A 20605-nucleotide genomic window follows, 5' to 3' on the forward strand; every position below is an offset into this window, starting at 1 on the left:
TTAGATGCAAGAAGAATAATTAGATTAATTTTGCATCGTACTCAATTGTGTATTACACATGACATGAGCTCTAGACATTCGACCAATATCTTCATTAAAGGCGTTTAGTTGATTGAAAATAAAATAATAAAAAACGAGCAATATTTGTGAATTTGTGAATCAGTTTTGGAAATGAGCTCTTACAAAAATTTGATGAATAGGTATTGTATATAATATTTTAGCGGCAAAAAAATGAGTTTTGAGTTGAGTTCTGAGTTGAGTTTTGAGTTGTTATTTTTTAGTTATGAGTTTTTAGTTTTTAGTCAGTGATGTTCGGAAACAAAAAGTCGTCTGTCCCTGTCAACTTCCTATTATGATATGACTATTTGATTTGCCATTCACTGTAGAATAGCGGGTGTTCTTTGTACTAAGTACTAGAAATAAAGTAGAACTTTACTAACGTACATACCCATTATTATTTATGTATTTTGACGGGATTTATTTGAACTTGACAGTAGCCTTCCCATATTTAAGGTTAATATTATTAGCCTTAATAAGGCCTACTGTAATTAAAATTTTGAATGAAATTACAAGCAAATATCAGCCTTCGAGAAATCGGTGTCGGTAACGGTGTCGCGAGTTCAATGGATTTTTCTCATATCAAAAAGTGCCCACCGCGCCGAAAGAAGTTTTCACTTCAACAAGGATGGATTTAGCTGGGATTCTTTTGAATTCTTCACCCAGATAAAAGCCAATTTCTGTTTAAAAACAATCTCTCAACAACAAAACACCTACTTTATGAACAGACTGGCTTCTCCTAACAGAATTTCAGACAATAAACATTAAGGCCGTAGTAATATTATTTTATTGCCCAACGTTCTCGCCTCAAGCAAGTGGAACTTACTTGAAAATTGCCTATTGCCCACGATTCTACAGAACACCACGTTTTGAAATACATATACAATACAGATATAACATCATTTCGATACAGAGAACAAAATTAAACGACGACAATATTGAAACAAGCAGACATAACATCACCATACTCGTGTTTGCCTAAATTGTATCTATGTAGGAAGTCCAAATATCTAACTGTACTTTATAACATAAAGCATTGGACCTATGGGATAACCTAAGCGGTAATAAATATTTTTCTTATATAACTTACAATGATTGTTACAAATAAAGACCTAGAATTGCTCTGACTTGAAGGCAGCAAAATATAGGTGCAATATGCAAGCCAATTTTATCATTGCTATTGCGATATAGAGAATATAGGCGTCTTTTCATCGCGTTCCGTGATCATTGTGCACGTCTCATATTACTTAAGTTCCGATTTCTCAAAGAAAACGGATACTCGATTGGTTTCCCTAAACGTAAATAGATATCGCATTTCATTGTCAGGCCCCATTACGTTATCATCAGCAAAAACTAGTGACAATGCGTGATTGGCCTTGCCGTCCGAGATCGAGACCTTGTCAAGTTTTTGCCGAGTAGTCGACCAACAAACTTCAACAGAAACAGAAAGGGTGACGTCATTGGATCTTGATTCTATTCCGATACTTGCATTTAAGGCCAGGTTACGATACATTAAAAAAATATTATATATTCATTTAATTGGAATTATAGTTACTTACCTACATCAAACATAGCAATTAAAAGTGATGGTCCGAACTATTATATCACGAAAACTTTGCTTGCACATAGGTAATCGTCTTACGAAAAACAACAATAATATATTCTTCAAATTATTAATTTTAATATTTGTGTACGGCTGCACCAAACCGTCTGTTACAGTAAAAAAATTGAAGTCGCTAAATTTCATTGTATTGCCGATTATTGTTGTTAAGGGGATCCCATGCCCCAATGACCTTCGATCGGAAGCCCTTAGTTTTGTAATGTTTTTTGTAGCTTATCATAATAACAACAATGGCTTTAAGCAATATAATATCCCATATTTACTTCAAAGTTCATTGTTTTCGAGATATTTGGCATCAAAGTTGAACAATTTTAGGCCAAAAAACTGGTTTTCTGGCCATAACTTTTGGGTTAATTAGTTTAAAATTAAAACCTTAGACACAGTTTTAGAGACGTCATAGACGAACCCAAATATGTAGATTTCGTATCTATAAGATCCTTCACAGCAATCGAGATACGAAACAAGTGTTTTTTTAGACAATGTTTAAAAGAATCATAAATAAATAAGTATTCATTTCTTTCAAAATCCGGTAGACAAAAATTTAGATAAAAGATTGAAGAAACGATAGCCGTTTGTCTTATAATTCTATATGTAGTACAAAAGTAGGAGATACGATTCAAAACTTGTCAAAAATCGATGAAAACCTCGGGTAGCCCCTTAATCAGTCCAACTGGCCTATAGGGTGCTTTGGGGTAACTTCGAAAGCGGAGTAATTTTGAAAATCGTATCTACTAAACTAGAAGTACTTTCTACTGTAGCAACAGTACTAGGGCTTCCAATACCGGGATCCCGGGATTGATGAAGAGAGTAAGTAAGTAAATATTTTTTATTGAACCAAAAATTATACATTTTACATACATGTAAAACTACAAAGACATTTTTAAAGAAAAACAGAACTAGGTAACAACAGCGGGTCTTATCGTTAACAAGCGATATCTTCCAGACAACCTTTGGGTAGCAGGAAATGTAGAACTCATACAAAAGTCAACAGGTAGTGCAAGGAGCTAAATATAGAGACTATTGTTATTATTGTTGTTAAGTTGTTGTTGTTATATTTTATTGTTATTTTTTATTATTATATTGATTTAGAGTTTCGGTATTAATACCGGTATACCGAGAGGTCCGGTATTTGGAAGTCCTAAACAGTACGTAAGATGCGTTGATAAGCGATGCAGTAGCATGAGTGTTGCCAAAGTATGAAGTGCTTCTAGTTCAGTAGACAAAAAAATCATGGAAATGCGTGCGAATCTGCGAATAGAGGTAGCTTATAAAATTACCTATTGAAGTCTATGGTCGATTTATAATAGTCTAAGAACTTGGCCTTAATGGAAGGTCAGATGTCTCGTTCATAACATAACTTAACGCAGTTGCTTAGACACAGATTAGCTTATACATAATACAAATAAGCATTTTTAACTACCCTAAGTTGGAAAATTGTAAGTGAAAGTGTAGCGATTGTGCCGATCACTTGTAATTTGTGTGAAGTCATGTTTACGGTGGCCGATGGGGTAATGCCCAGCTATTTGAACTGATAATACAGCGGCTGCTTATGGCACGTGGCGTGGCTGATAATTTGCGTGACTTGCCTGTGCGTAAAGTTACACATTAATGCCTAAGTGCGCTATTAACGTTCTTCTATACTTTCTGCTTTTTCTAAGTTTCTTTCGAGTGAAAACGAAAGACATATGCATGCATTATATGTGTTTCTGTGTACTTGGAAACTAGTTTAAAACCATTTATTAAGTGTTTTATTATTATTATAGGTATAGGTACTGTTCGCTAGTCAATCATAGTCATGCCGTTTAGGCAAATTGATGATGGATTTACAAAATCTCACAAATCGATTTATATATTTATTTTTCTAACTTTCTTTGCCAATGATGAAACTGTTAACTTTGTGAACAACTATTTTAAAATTAACCCAACTCCAGTTATATAATAGATTATATACAGGTATTTATTTTGAATTGAGTTCTGGCTTTTCATGAATGTAAAAAAAATCTTTATTTTCTTCCCTGATATTCAAATAAATTATAAAACGGAACACATCTTAAAGATTTAACGCATTACGGCTGAACGTGGTTACACTTATTATTTCGCTCTACATTTTACTACAAATATAAAAGTTTAATGGCGATTTGATGACCGACGAACTAAATTCGGTGATACAGTCACGTGTAACAAATATATGAGTGGACGCATTTTACCCAAAAATATTTATATTCAGGACTGATTGTCGGCGAAGTAAGAACTATGGGACATATTTTTGAGTAAGATATGTGCACATTTGACATAAATAAATAAATATTATAGGGGCATTCTTACATAAATTGACTAAGTCCCACGGTAAGCTCAATAAGGGTTGTGATGTGGGTATCAGACAACGATATATATACAAATACTTAAAACATCTATGACTCAGGAACAAATATCTGTGTTCATCGCACAAATAAATGCCCTTACCGGGATCCAAACCCAGGACCATCGGCTTCATAGGCAGGGTCACTACCCACTAGGCCAGACCGGTCGTCAAACACATTACATGACTGTGCAAAGTTGAACCTTTATCCGCATAAAATGAGTCTAGGGTCCACCAAAGCCCATGTTTTTGCATTCCGACAGTTCCATACCAGGCAGTTTGGACTTATATGAGTAGGTAAATACTTAAAGGTTAAAAATGACATAGATTAAGTTGTTGTTGAGACATGTGCTATTAGTATGCAATGTCGCGTTGAATCAGCTATGTGAGCCATGGATCCTTGACTCATACAACTTCGCCTCTTTGTTTAACCTTACCATAGAGTAACTTATACTAGAGCGGTACTGTCATAGTAAATTTTGTAACCCCAGTAAATTCACTGCCATCTGTACAATACGATAGAATGTATTTAAATATAGATAAATGATTTTTTTTTATTTGCATTCATTATTTTTATGATTTTAACCCATGTTCTTTCACTGATATGCGTTAAAATTGTTAAATAACAAACGAAACCGTCAACGCCATCTATACGACTGTAGGTCAAAACTAGTAGCGCCCTCTGAACGAGAATCAAATTTTCTTGATTTTCGAGGCACGTTTTTTCCTTAGACTGTATCCATCTATTACGGAGTTATATCTATCTTTGACCTTACTGAATTTCATGTTTATTGATGACTTGAACTTGACTTCATCGGTTATGACATATCCGGGTCTAATATAACAAGGACAAGTCTACTATTATTTAAAATAAATATTTTGAAAATAATGGAAGCGAACAAAACAACTATTGTTGTCAATCATAATAAATCATAACAATTGCCTTAGGACTCGCGTTCCGCGTAAAAAAAGCAATTTATTCCATACTAGCTTTTGCCCGCGACTTAGTCTACGTGGAATTAGTAATTTGGGTAGCTTATTATTATCTAATATGCTTTTTATTGATTCTTCCTTATCTGGGGGACAATACTATAACGCCGAGATAATGTGTAATGGCAATCATTTGATTTGAGCATATATAGGTACATATGCTTACATCAATTATCTGGCGATACATGAAGCGAGGAAGTAAGATAACTTACTTCCACCCCGCTTTTCACCCTCTTAAGGGATGATTTTTGGCATAAAAACTATCATATGTCCTTCCCCGGGACTCAAACTATCTATATACCAGATTTCAACTAAATCGGTTCAGCGGATTAAGAGTGAAGAGGTAAGAATAAGAATAAGAATAAATTTATTATCAATGAAATATATAACAGAGAATGTCAGGGGTCTCCGCACTAAGCTACGCCTGTCTCGCGGGGAACCAGGTACAATTAAAATTATTAATAGTTAAAATATAGAGTACTACACAACAAAGTAGGTATTGAAAAAACAAACTTAAATGAAGTACTTGAAAATACGAAAAAAAAAAAAAATATCCTATACAATATTGAAAACTAAACTAAAATATTTTAGTTATAATATCTTCTGTCTCGGCATAAGAAAGTGAATGTAAAAATTTAAATAAGATGCTTTTACAATGGTGCAGTCTTTAAGGTTACAATGTTTAAGCAAAGCGTTGTAAGTGGTCACTCGGATTCTTTCCCCGAAACGTTTCCCAAAGGCAGACAGACACACTTTTGCATTTATAATATCAGTATGGATTATATCTATTTTGTAGTGCTGTAATATGCGTTAAAAGTGATTTGCAGTCGCAAGTAATGATATTATTATATTTTTATTGTAAGTCAATACGCATGTTTTTTTTATCAATACTAGTAAATGAATCCATACTAGTATTATAAATGCGAAGGTGTGCCTGTCTGTCTGTCTGTCTGTCTGTTACCCCTTCACGCTTAAACCGCTAAACCGATTTAGTTGAAATTTGGTATAGAGATAGTTTGAGTCCCGGGGAAGGACATAGGGTAGTTTTTATCCCAGAAATCATACTTTAAGGGGGTGAAAAAGGGGGTGGAAGTTTGTATGGGAAATCGATAAAAAGCAGATTGGATAAAATATAAGCTACCCAAATTACTAAGTCCACGCAGACGAAGCCGCGGGCAAAAGCTAATATCATATAATATAACCATTTCCCCGACAATTGCTCTAAAATAATTTGAGTCCGGCTAAACTAACTTTGCATCGACTTGAATAGAACAAAGTGAGGTAGTGTCATTATAAGTGTCATGTTTTCATAGAAATTTGACATTAATGATGATAGGGCCACACTTTGTCATTGCTAGACCTAGAGATTTTCCTAGCACGAACGTCATGTTGTTAGTGCCTGACAAAATAAAAAAATCGACAATCCTGTTATATATGGATATATCGATAAGTACCCCTTCTACGTTAATCATTTTCCATGTTTCTGCTATTAGGTACAGTCGATAAGGTGAAAAAATGTATACATATTTATGAACTCGACTGTACATTAGTGGAATTTTAAATTTTTTTTATTTAATTTATGCCGATTTTTACAAAAAAGGCGAAGAAGTTCCGAAAATATGAAAAAAAAAAAAGTATTTTAGGGTTCCGTACCTAAAGGGTAAAAACGGGACCCTATTACTAAGACTCCGCTGTCCGTCTGTCCGTCTGTCTGTCTGTCACCAGGCTGTATCTCATGATTCATGAATCGTGATAGCTAGACAGTTGAAATTTTCACAGTTGATGTATTTCTGTTGCCGCTATAACAACAAATACTAAAAACAGAATAATATACATATTTAAATGGGGCTCCCATACAACATCCGTGATTTTTTTGCTGTTTTTTTCCGTAATGGCACGGAACCCTTCGTGCGCGAGTCCGACTCGCACTTGGCCGGTTTTTATTTTCACATTATCATATTGGATAGTGACCAATGGACCGTGGAAACAGAGCTAAAGTGACAACCCGATTCGAATAACGCGTACCGATCTGTCAGTGTCAAAAGTGACATTTATTAAACCAAAAAACGTCACTTGACACTGACAGATCGGTATCGTACCGCTGTGACTTCTTATAAGCATTGTTCGAATGGGGCCGTGAGCATTTTCTTACCAATGCCTTCAAATCCCTCTACAAAAACAACGACACGCAGTTAACAACACCTAACAGTAATTATTTATTTTAGCCTGCCTAATGTGCAAAAAATTTTTTCGGACTAAACATTACCTACAACATTACTATTTAAATAACTAGTGGTTTAAGGAAACATTTTTTACATTACAATAATTTGCTAAGTATTTTCCTAATAAGGTACGAAAGCATTCGGTATCGCACGGCGGAAAACTAGTTCCACTAGTTCCGAGCCGCCGCAGGAAAATCGCCTGCTTTTCCGCTTTCTCGCACACGACTTAGGGAAAGTATCTGGTTCTTAACGTGTTCATGTTTATGTTTACCTACTTGGTACTTGTTGAGTTTTTATTGAATAAAGTTAATCGAGAATCAAACCTACGTCGAAGTTCTCAAAAGTAAAAAAAAAAATACTACCTACTACCTCTTACTTTATACCCTGACTGTTGTCGTATCCATATAGGTACCTACGACTACGAGCATGTCATGAACTCATGAAGGTAGGTGTATTTTTCTCAAAAATGGACGGCAAAGTCGACGTTGCCGGTTAAAAAGTAGGTCGCGAAGTGCGTACTTTATGGTCAGTCAAAAATTAAAAAGTTAAAAACATTGCAGTCTCGATTTCGGGACTGCAATGTTTCCTCATCCTCAGCCAGCAAGTAGCTACTTCCGAGCCTCGACAATAATGTACTATTGTATTTTAGAATGCAGTTTTGGCACTTTGTCCGTGTTGATATTTAGTGCCGTGACTGTACAATTCTCTGGACTGTACCTAAAATACTAATGTTTGTTTCGTTCGACTACTATGTACACATATTTTCACATTAATCAAATTATTCTAATTTCTAATTACTATTGTTATTATTATGTTACAAAACGCGAAAAACTAATCGGACTTTACTACTAACGACACCTGTTGTACTACACCAACAGAACTAACTCCAGCAAAAAATATTTTGATAACAGCGCCCTCTAGCGGCGAATAGCCAAACTAATACCAGTCTTGGTAAGCTGCTTAGCTTGCGTTGCATGCTTTAGTGACTGACAAATAGATGGCAGCACGCAGCACGTAGTGTTCATATTAATGTATTAGTTACTCTACTCGCCACTAGATGGCTTCAAAACAGTTTTAAGCTTAAATGATGAAAATTAATTTACCTTCCATAACATACACGATGCTGCCGACATCTCCCTCCTTGATGATGAGGCTGCCCGCGGCATATTCTACTGGATACATGCAGTCCACGATCTCGCGGATCTGCGTCATCTCAAGATTCTTCATGAAGTCATTGTCTAGTATCGCGCTCTTGATGAGTTCCCGAGATCTGAAATCGAAAAGGTTTGTGTTAAGAGTAATTATCTTAGACAATACGTAAGATATAATAAATAATAATGTACTTTCATCCACAAAACTGTGGGTTTATTATTCAATTAATGAGAGACTTCCATGCTCCCTATGTCCCATTCATAATAATTATTTGGATTAAATTAGTATTTATCTGTCTATCCGAATCGTAATCGAATTAAGCTTACTTTAAATATATAAGATTAGATAATGTATCTGTGCCATAAAATGACGGGAAACCCTTTTGCAGTTTTAAACCTATTTTAAACAATAAATAGTTAATAAGGTATGTTTCTACCAGATTATCAATAGATAATAAGTATTACATTATTTTACCTACTAATTTACCTATTTACCTACTTACCTACAAATTACCGCATTAATCGAAATCTGAGTTACCTATGGTTGCTGGTTTGTTGCGAACTGCGCACCTAATACCTACGATTTTTAGATTTTTCTTAACATTTTTTGGATCCACCAACCTAGGTTTAAAATTCTCCCGACAGTCAATTCATAGTCGTTGGGGTATTCACTCGTTTACCTAATCGATGCTAAATAATAATGTACCTATAGATAATATGATTATCCATTTTGCACCTACTTTATCTACTTAACACTGGTCTGTAAACTAAAAGTGTAGACATCACCACGCAAAGGATGTAAAATGATAAAACGTAAAAGAATAATACCAGAGAATAATAATTATAAACCGTTAATTAATCTCCATACAACCGGAAAAGTCATAAAACAACTATTGTCCGACCGAACTTTCTTTCGGTCTCGTTTTCGATTCCAGCCAAAAACTGCCGAACCTTTCGGCCGGGCCGAAACTGTATTTTCGGTGTCACAACTTCACAAGTGTCCACCGAAGTTTCGGCTTCGGCAGGTTTCGGCATAAAAATCTGGTTTCAGGTCATAACCAACGACTTTTTCTTTTATAATTTTTATAGCGTTTTGTACAGTCTGCTTTAGATATAGGTAGGTACCTAGGTCAGGTGACCCTGCTGCAAACAATTATGCAAAACGGTCAAAATTGAATGTCTCTGCAGCTGACACCTTCATTCTGCATTAAGGTAGGTAAACATAGTTTGTACGGTATTTGGTAAATACCTCGTGAAATTTTGTTGTAAAGAGCATTATTTTATTAATAATAATCTTCTGTATTAGCCACATTTTCTTTTCCAGACTTCCGTAAAGTATTTATAGACGCCTGAGCAACCCGCAATTTATACAATAACACTTAAAAGGTGCTAAATTTATTATCCTCGGCATCACACTCGTAGTCTATCATTCAGCCAATAATTACCGGCTTGCAGCAGAAAGCGGTACATACATCAGCAGTTAATGGTCAGATGTCAAACATTACAGTTCTGAGCAACATCAGTAATAGGCTTAACAAGGATAACCTTTAAGTCCCTCATAAACTAGAAGACAGATTTATGAAAAGATCATGGCTCTAATGATGGGCTGTAATGACTGCTAGACTATCCTGATTGCTGAGATAAGGTATATAATGGGCTAAAATATTACTTCTCTTATATTATTCGCCTCGAGCGGGCGAGGCTAGTGTTTTAGGCTCCGTTTACACGAGGCGTCTGCTGGATTCGTCTGTTAAATACATATCTAGGGGGCCTAGCGAAGATGACAATCGTTGATAGTAAATGCCAATCGAAACTAATAAATAGATGAAAATTGTCAAGTGACTTTTCGTAGCAACTGTCACGAGGGTGACAGATGCAGAAGGGTGCAGATAAGTTCCGTACCCAAAGGGTAAAAACGGGACCCTATTACTAAAACTCCACTTTCAGTCTGTCTGTCACCAGGCTTTATCTCATGAACCGTGATAGCTAGACAGTTGAAATTTTCACAGATGATGTATTTCTGTTGCCGCTATAACAATTACTAAAAAGTACGGAACCCTCGGTGGGTGAGTCCGACTTACACTTGTCCGGTTTTTTCTTTTCATTTGGCGTTTGTCGATGTACAATTGTTACCTTGGCTAGGCCTCCAGGGGCGCGATTTAGTTTTCCTAGTACATTGCCATTGTGACGGTGACGGTGTGCGCGGTGTGCAAAACAACATCGCACTGCCCAAGCTGGTGAATTTTAGATATCATTAACCTGTTAACGTGCGTAAGTAAGTAGGTTTTAGTTTATACCTCCGTAAAAATGCTTTTTGGCTTTCAGTCTGCCTTTTAGCGAGTCGGTGGTTTTTGTACATTTCCTCTCTTTTATATCAGATATCGTCAATCCTCCAATAAAACATTCGTCGATAATTAATAGCAGTTTCTCGTAAAATAAAATTTCAATCAAATGTAAAATACTCATCTTTCGCGAATGATAATTTTTTAAAATCATAAAATGACGATATCATTGGCAACCATTACTTGCATATAAGTAGCTTAACTTCAAACTTGGGTATATCCATCTGTCAGATTATGCGAAGGTAATAGGGTAGATATTTGCTGATATGGTCGAATGGATTTACTCGGGTTTGAAGTTAAGCGACACATATACTGAACACTTGCCCTGTTAAGTCAACCTGTTTTTTGCCATCCACCAATTCAGCAAAACGTGGCGCCACTGCCTTTGAACTAGACTGCAACTTGTACGTGACAACGATAGTTCCGATTTCAGCCACCGGAAATAAGAGTATTTGCGTTGACGTGATATGGTCAAGAACGACCGGTTAAAAACAACAATAGCTTGTCATATTCGGAAGTACGAGTATACGTGCACGGCATGGGAGCGACAAACATTACGTGGTAAGGTCGAATATTACAAGTTCTGACCTAAAAAATAACATTAGGAAGCTAATAATGATTGTCATCTAACAATGTTTGTTGGTCTATTTTCCTTAAACAGGGCTGCTGAGATATTTTTTTTAATATACCTAATAATGTTAATGTAAAGTAAAAGCCTTGTCCTCAACGAAATAGCAAATAACTTAAAAAGAACCAAATAACTAACTATTTGTTTTAACGAAATGCATCTACAACAAACGATGCTACCGTATATGGCCTATGATTTATCTCATCAGTCGTGACACAGCCGATGGCGAGGACAAACTTCAGGTCCGCACCGTACGCAATTATTACCAAATGGGTTCAGCCAAGGTACCCCGGCTAACACATGTTGGCCTCGGACGGTCCCATGCACATGCTTACTGTGGAATTCAATCAGTTTGATGGATCACTGTATTGACAGAGTGAACTCATGAGTAGGTAGACCAATTAAAACTATAATGGATATGCTGATGCAAACTAGCTATATCCATAGAGGTACTGAGATATATCTCTCTCTTCCAAGCTATATATCCCACATGGTGATGGGGTCAGCTTTCCGTGTCTTTCGTTTCCACTTCGCCCTATCCTTGACGTCATTTTCGGATAAGCCGCTATTTAAACGACATTGTTGCTTTGGCACGCGCTCAGACACGGAAGCTCACCGCTCGCATAAAATAAACAATGGCCATTGTTTAGCAGATTAGGGTCTTAGGCGTAAAAATCATTTGAGAAAATTCATACTATACTTTGCACTCAATCATTATCTTTTAGCACTACGTCCTTCCATATCTTATTTGCGGTTTACCTCTTGTCTCTTTTAGCGGGGATGGAAAATCATAGTGCTGAAATACGACATTATAAACTTCCTTCCGTTTGCTGAATCAAAGTCAAACTGTTATTTCGTGTAACTTTTTGGTGATATCAGATAAAGAATGACTCTACCAGGTCTTACAAATATGTAATTTTACATTTACCTGTACTAACTAATTTACCTGTATAGTTATAATGTTTACCATATAAAAGTATGGATTTTGGGCATGGCTTTAGATTAGGTTTTTTTTTAAAAACATGATTATTTTATTATACATAATACCTGACGGCTTGATACTAAACATAGTTTTAGTAAGTCCTTACAATTTTAAGTTTTTAAAATACAATGGAAAATACTTTTATAACAGACCTCTGGGTGGCTAGAGGTTAATAGCAGGTACCTAATTCAGTTCAATATATCTACTAAGGTACATGTTACAAATATGTATCTGATATAATTGGCCGTTGCGACACTTTCAACCTGTCAATGACCCGTCGTTAAAATTAAATTTGTTTACTTTAACACAATCCTTATTGCATGTACCTATACAGTACACACTCTTTGGTATACACTTACAGACGAGCTAATGCTTTGTAAAATTGTTTAAAAAATTATGTCCCAAAGTAGCTCGACAATTATTTTTAATAGGTTAGGTTTTGGGCATAGGTACTCACTTGTTGCTTTTGGGTATCTTGACTAATTTCATCTCATTGTCTTGAGTGAGAGATGATAACGGCTCAGCTGATATGGCGGTTCTTTTGAGCCGCGGCTCAATAAGTGGCAACACTCTAGTATTTTCCACGCCCGGCGTTTTCATCACAAATCCATCTTCTTCGGAATCTGTCCCATTTCTATGACTGTCTATTATCTGTCTAGTCAGAGGCTTAACAACTTGTCTGAATTTGTCAATTTCATTTTTCAAATATCTTATTGTAGCATCTCTTTCATCTATTTCGTTTTCAAGGAGAGCGATAATTTTATCCCTACGTTTTAATTCTTCTGTCTTTTCTATCACTAGCCGCTTCATCTCAAGATATTTCTTCTCCAATTTGTAATTGTGATCCATATTGCACTGTGTATGTGTTTGCGCCATTTTTGTCACTGTTTAATTATTTGGTCACTGTGACGCAATTCAATGTTCCGAATGTAATTTCATAATAATTTTTCACACGTTCACTGCAACAGTATTACAAGCGCTAACTGTGTAATAAAGTGTCTTGTTATCGCTAATATGGATAATAGATAAAGATAAATATTTACTCGTGAAAAGTATTAGGATGTCAATTTGTTACATGTATAAATCTATACATGTCATGTTGCCTTACACTCATGAGTAGGTACGTCACAAGTGTCACAACTCCTAAAAATAACTAACGTATTTGACAGAATTAGACGACTTGCACAACGTTTTGAAAAATGAAGGCACTTAACGACTGTTTGGAAACACTTCCGTAGAGAACCAGTGGTATGTTCAATGGTTAAAAGTAACAAGTGTGCCTAGAATAATCAAGAAGCTTCACTCGTTCGCTCCCATTGTTCCGAAAGACATTAAACAAATGAGTATGTCGTATAGTTCAAGTAGAGTCGAGCCACTTGGAGACTGGCTCAAAGTTTAAATTAGTTAACCCTTTCAACGACAATAAATTCGACTACATACTGGTAGGTATACAATGTACATTTCGCTTAGTCAACATACAATACGTTCTAATCAGACTTGATTAACTACTAACTATCCATCAAAGCTAAACTATTAAAACATAAATAAAATCGTTCTTCCTTCCGTTTTGCCCCAAGCGAGGATTTTGCAAAGGCCCATTTCGATTTTTATGATCTCTACGGTGTAATGAAGGTCTATGCAAATTTGGCCATAAAACAGAAAGAGGAATGTTGCTCTTTCTGTTTTATGAGCGCCATTTTCAAATACTGGTTAATTGAGGTTATTATCTAGTGATGACTTCATCACGTGAAGCAAGCTAATGAAAAGCGCGTGATGCTATACTGAATTCTAAAATGTTTGAAAAGCTGTTACTTTGTCCATCATACATGGTTAAGAATTATGTACCTAAACAAATTTCAAAGAATTAATAGAAATAACATAAGACATTAATAAGACAATCGCAATCGATGATTGTGTAGGTAAATACGTGTTGTTATTTTCTTTCTTAATATCGTCCTCGACAACTATAAATGGTAGTGACATTTTGTCTTGTTATATTTATGTCAAGTTATACTCACTATTCTCTAAATCAATAGTTGTTTTAAAAGTGGGAGTGTGAAAAGAACTAGTTGTTATGCGTAGGTAATTTCTTTAAGAAGGTCGATCCACCGCTGTAAACGATACCTTTCTAAGTAATGCAGAGGTGTGTTCAGGGTAAGGTCACATTGACATAATGGTAGGTTATAGCATGATATGCTTCGTAATTGGTTGATTTTCGACGGTGATTTTTCGAATATATGGTACTATGTGCAAAAAAGAATATAAATATTAAAAATTATTTACGATGAAGCTATGCAAATGATATTTATTTAACACAACATTTAAGCACATTTTGTTGCAATGTGTGTAGCTAATAGCTGTCTTCAATCTGACCTAGACCCGTTTTTCACGTTGGATGGGAGCCCAGATTGTATGTTGTTTGATACATTGAACCTTTACAACCAATCTTACATCCGAATTGATGCCTAATCCTTTATATTCTATAAATTTCAAGCATTCAAAAGATCCAAGTAAATCTACAATTACAAAAAGTAGGTATGTAGTATAAACTTCATATTATTACGCGTAAATAAATCTATTCTTATACATTTTACCTATAGAATAGAAAATTATGGCTTGGCTATGACGTCAAAATAAAACTGAACGCAAAGAATTACCTCTAATCAAATGCTGATAATCTTGAAGAGATCATAAATTTAACAGAGGTGCCTTTTAAAAGTAAGTATAAACATTCAATGCAATGTATAAATCACGTTAATGGCTACTTAATTTAAATATTTGAAGAATGATGGATGATAGCTATCAACCTTTACCATATCACAAATTACCTTTATTTTATTTGTAAACCCAATACTGCCCTGCTCTGCCCTGTCTAGTATTATTATTCTTAATTTAACGGCATGAAAATTTTATACGCAACTGTACTGTAATGTACATTAACAGTTTATTTCTACTATACTAATGACTTAAATACTATTTTATTTACGAATAAAATCTGCAATTTACTTGTATTTATCTTGTTAGTGCAATTTACTCTATCATGTTTAATTTGGCGATAATATATAAAAGCTGGATAATCTCCATGACACCACTGACGTCACTCGTCTAATTAAGCCCGTTTTAGCCAGGTTGACAGTTGGCTATTCAGTGGATTGACGTTATCACGGCAAACGCCGGCTCCATTAGCAGAAGTATCCCATCATGACGTAAGGACATGTGAGTCTGCACGTGGTAAGGTGATGGTAGGAAATGGTAGCGACGTTATGCCTTGGATCGCAGATCAGAGGTAAATCTTGGAATTTGCTTTGGCATGGAAGCGGTATGCGGCTATAATATTCTAAATCAATCTAAGAAATATAACTTCAATGAAAAAATTTCTTGCATTCACTGCTGCTAATAAAAATAAAACCTTACTAAATCCTCCTCCTCGATTTAGCGTTCTCCAGGCTTAATTATAAGGAGTCCTATGACTCATGTGTAGGTATATTTATTAAGTACTTTAAGGAAAGAAAGTGTTGTTTCACTTAGGAAAAATACAATGGATAAAAGTGAGTTTGGCGTGAATACGTATTTAAATGTGCTTTTAATTCTCTCAATATTTCAATAATTATTGATTTTAAAATTGGTTTTTTAAAACGTCATCAAATACTACTTGCACCGTTTTTTATCCTCCGAGAAGTGTCTAAGAATTATTAGTGAGTTTCATAAAGTACTGTGAGATTACTACAAAAAATGACTACAATAAATTAAAATTTTGCTGTATAAGAAAAGTTAATACGTGTAAGAACGGTGCGACAATAAACGTCACCTTCTTATTTGTTCCCAATCAAACCACATAATTAAGTACTGCTATTTCTTGTTAATTCACGATTGGATGTTTTAATGATTTAGGCGTGTATTTACAGGTACTTCACCCTGACACACATTGTGGAGAAATTCTGCACGTCCGTGAGTTTGTAAAAAATAAAAAGTTAATAGGTCGATGTCAGCTGAGGGGAAAATAGCCACTTAATGAACGAGTTATTTTTGTTAGTCACTGTAAACGTTGCGGAGATTTGACTGATGTGACTCATACTCCACTGTTGAAATCGAAAACGTGTCGTTTTAAAACAACACTAGGGAATATAAATATTTTAGAACCATCTGTAAGTAGAAGTACATTATAGACGAGAGTAGAAATTGAGGCAGCAAAATAATGCAGCCATGCACTGTGATACAATATAAAAGTATGCGTATAGAATAGAATTATTTTATTCGTCAGCACAAACAAACGAGACATTACATAAGAACAGTAAAGACCAATGTAAAGACTGCTAAAAAGAAACTACTGAGGAGTAATAGACGTATTAAGTTAGAAACAAAAAAAGAGTCGCCGTCATAAAATCGAAATTACACTTTAATTTTAAAACATATGCTGAAATATCATGGCATTTGTGATTGATATTAAAGCAACATACCTATATCTATGTCTGATATTAATTTTCGTACGTTAAATATTGTATTAGACACCATCGTTGTAAATCATATCAGTCCCTCTGGTTACCTACATTTTGAACAAAGACAAAACATATATCATAGGAACAGCTGGTTTGGATTATTTATGATCCAGATGTGAAAGCGCTTTTAGAAAACAATCAAGGATTGTATCAAAGTAAAGCTATGAGGCAACAATATGACCTAACACTATTGTTCTATTCTTATTAGGGATCAACTTCTCCCTATGGACAATTATAACTACAATGGTATTCAATGCAAATGGACTGGAAACATTAGCAATTACCTTGTGTCGTAAATAAATCAGATGATACAAAGATGAGAACTAACGGTTCATACTTGAAATTGTTTTATAGGTTTACAGAGAAGCAGATTTTTTTCTCAAGATTTACTACGTATATAGGTATCTCTTTATCCCTATACGTATATAGGTATAAAGAGATAGAGATTCTTCTATCTATCCACATTCCACATGAATATTGTACACTGACGTTGTTCCAGCAGAAGCCTTTTGGGTGATTATCATTTTTGAAGCTATTTTAAATGCACATAATTTTAGTTGAATTTTGTGTATACTGATCTAAATCTCTTGTCAAATTGTGTTTCGTCGAATACCTAAAGGCAATATGCAACGCACAAAATATTTCAAAGATTTGCCACATATACTTTGCGGAAAATACAAGCAGAAAGACTAGAAAGAATAATCGCGCGATTTCCATCTATTATCACACCCAGATGCAGAAAGCGACGTATCTTGTCCTCTCAAGGCAAGCCCTACTAAATCGATTTATTTATATCAACACTGCAAAAATGGTAAGACAAGATAGCCAACAGACAATTAATTGAAAAAAAAAATAGAATTCCGGAAGGCGTTTACGAAGGCTGCTCTTGATGTCGGAAGTCAACGATGCGAATCCACTGAGCGTGCGTCGCGGCTGCGCTGCCAAGCTGCGCATGCGTCGCGGCTGCGCTGCCAAGCTGCGCGTGCGACGGGAATTCAAAGGGCTATATAAAGGACAGTCGATTATGATACTGTTATTTTATTATAGTAAAGAGTTAAGGTAAACTAGCTTCTTCCCGTTACTTTATCTGCATATAATGATGATTTCCGTGATAAAAACTATCCTGTGTCCTTCCCTAGGACTTCAACTGCTCCCATCCAAAACTTTAACTAAAGCGGTTTAAGCGTGAAAAGGTAACAGACAGAGTTAATTTTCATTTTATAACATTAGTAGGGAGAGTTAGCGATGGACCGACGGAGAATCACGCAAAATAGGCGCAACATAATGACGTCAAGTTGCGGAAACCAAGCCCGCGAAAAACCTATAACCTAGTGATGGAGAAAACCCTACGGTAGATTTACAGATTCTCGCAAACTAAATGTTGTTTGGAAGAAGAAATACCTAATTAAACACAAACCGCTCTTGCATTAAAAGAAATAATTAGCTGCGTAGATAAAGATATTACTTATCTGTATGTAATAAGACAAATGTGGGCAAAAGTGAAATAAAATTTGACTCACACTCAAAACTGAAAACGTACAATTTCATGCAGTGGGTATTTAAAAACATAACCACAAATCAAATTAACAAGCCATTTTACTGACGGTTTAACAGTTGCTAAGCGTTACCATAACTCGATCTTACATTTACCTACCTAAAGTCTGTACTAAATAGAATCAAAATGGATAGAGCACGATTTTTTAAGAAACCGTGAGTCCTTATCACAATAGTAACTGGTATCTCAAGAGGTGCAGCTTGCAGCGAGCCCTACGGCATTCGACGTTACCGTTAATAAAGGTCCCCTACAGTCCCCTACGTCGAGGGTGCATGGAGAAAGAAGAGAAAGCCTCTCATGTGCACAGGTTACATTCATACAGGGCAAAACCTCTCTGATCTCCGAGATCTGTGTGTTATTACCATATGTTTAGCACGTGACTGTCAATATTTAAAAACACAAACTCTCGCGTTTCGTACACATGTTAAGTGACTAGAGCTAGTCTAAGTCTAACGCGATGTACCTACCTAATTTCGGTCGCCATCAGATGTATCGGACCGGTCAAGGCACTCACAAATATCTGAACGCGCCTCTATTGTCAAGGCGTCAGAGTGCATGTTTAGATATTTATGAGAACCTTGGCCGCTCCGAGATATCTGATGGTGACTGTACCTTGCACATAGATTTGGAATTGCACATAGATATGAGATTTAGATCCTAATTATAGGTACAAAAGGTCAATTTTTTTCCAAAAATTGAGTGTGCAAAGGGTTAACAGCCAGACAAGGGACAAAGCCGCGAATAAAAACTAGTATAGTATCTATATAATAAGTTAATGTAATCTGTGGCATTAAGAGCAAGGATAATTTGTCGTCGGTTTGTTAATATCTGCTGATCTGGCCCGATGACGTATAGACTATAGACAGCCAGTTTGACAACTACGTGAAAGCGGTTATTTTTTAACAAGGGCGTATTTTGCGCTAACGCAGTGATTAAACAAATTAAGATATGCATTTTTAATAAGCTTAATGGCAAATAACGGAAGAACGATTTATATTGATTTGTGTGAAAATTTATAAATTCCGAAGTGTCCAAATAACATCAAATCATTTCTTAAGTGTCGTTTACCTAAACGAGCTAACATACCTATGTCAGCTAAACCAAAAAGTATGTCTCAATGTCAATTTTCCCCATTGACACTACAATGCTAAATGTTTATTGATATTTCTTTGTAACGATGATATCATAGTTCTATCAATTCTCCCAATGATTTCTTAAGTATAAATCCATTAAAAATATAAGTGCATGACCAATTAGGATTTTCGGTGGCTACTTAATTTAACCAATTTTCTTCTACCCATAACAGTTGCATCGATTCTACAACCTATCTCCGGCAGTCTTTTCGTCGTTGAATCCAATTACAATTAAAAAAGCAAAACCTTTCAATAAATTTGCACATTAAATAACTTTAAAAACATCGCCCAATTTGCACTTGATCTCGCGTTTGATTTTTAAATCGTGGAGCGGTCGCGTGAGACCGGCGTGCGCGCCGCGCGTTGACTGCGCGGTGTCGGAGCGGCTTTCCTGAAGACTTGAGGAGTGCTTATCTGATGCTTTTTGAGGATTTGACCTTTGCTGAAATGCATGCAATTTTCCTCGGTAATATTTGCAGAGCAAATATGCAATATTACTCACATATTAGTTTGTCAGGTGTCAGGTACCTACTTACATACAGTCAACTGTAACGTTTGAACTGTCTTTACTGTCTTAAATTAAGACACGCAGGAGTTTTATTAGATGTAAGTATTTTTGATTTTTCATTTATATAAAAAAAAGTTTTGAAAATTACCTATGCAGATAATGCTAAGACGTTATAAAAAACCGGCCAAGTGCAAGTCGGACTCGCGTTGCAAGGGTTCCGTACATCACAAGATTTTAAACAATGTTTTTTTGACGTGAAGCGTGAGTGAAGTTGCTTATAATGGTGTCTAGAGAAAATAATTAAATAAATTAAATTCTAATTGGATGTACCGCTGATAGAGATGGCGCTGATTTTGCGTTAAAACGACGTATTCAGAGCTAAAATTACCCTTATGCGCGGTGTATGTAGTGATGACTCATAATTCTATGAACGGATTTAGGAAAGTAGTGTCAAGGGGATATTTCTGTAATGTTCTGCCACCAGAGTGCAGCACTAGCCTTTTTAGTAAACCATAGAGTAACTTATACATACTGTAGGTACCTTTAACAGGTTTTTACAAT

The 20605-nt window shown here is 35.5% G+C and overlaps 1 protein-coding gene across 2 annotated transcripts in view; it reads right to left on the reverse strand.

Moving 5' to 3' along the window:
• LOC134746633 (cGMP-dependent protein kinase, isozyme 2 forms cD4/T1/T3A/T3B) overlaps positions 1-20605 on the reverse strand; it is a 135387-nt gene that overhangs the window by 40264 nt on the left and 74518 nt on the right. The window contains exons 1-2 of one of the 2 annotated variants that reach the window (XM_063681076.1): positions 12810-13362; positions 8353-8519 (exon numbers count right to left, since the gene is read on the reverse strand). In XM_063681076.1, the coding sequence (XP_063537146.1) occupies positions 8353-8519; positions 12810-13228 (586 nt within the window). In that variant the 5' untranslated portion in view covers positions 13229-13362. Of the gene's footprint in view, positions 1-8352; positions 8520-12809; positions 13363-20605 lie in introns of those variants that run through there. The other variant, XM_063681075.1, reaches the window with a different exon arrangement.

The sequence above is a fragment of the Cydia strobilella genome, chromosome 13 (assembly GCF_947568885.1).
Source record: "Cydia strobilella chromosome 13, ilCydStro3.1, whole genome shotgun sequence".
Lineage (NCBI taxonomy): Eukaryota > Metazoa > Arthropoda > Insecta > Lepidoptera > Tortricidae > Cydia > Cydia strobilella.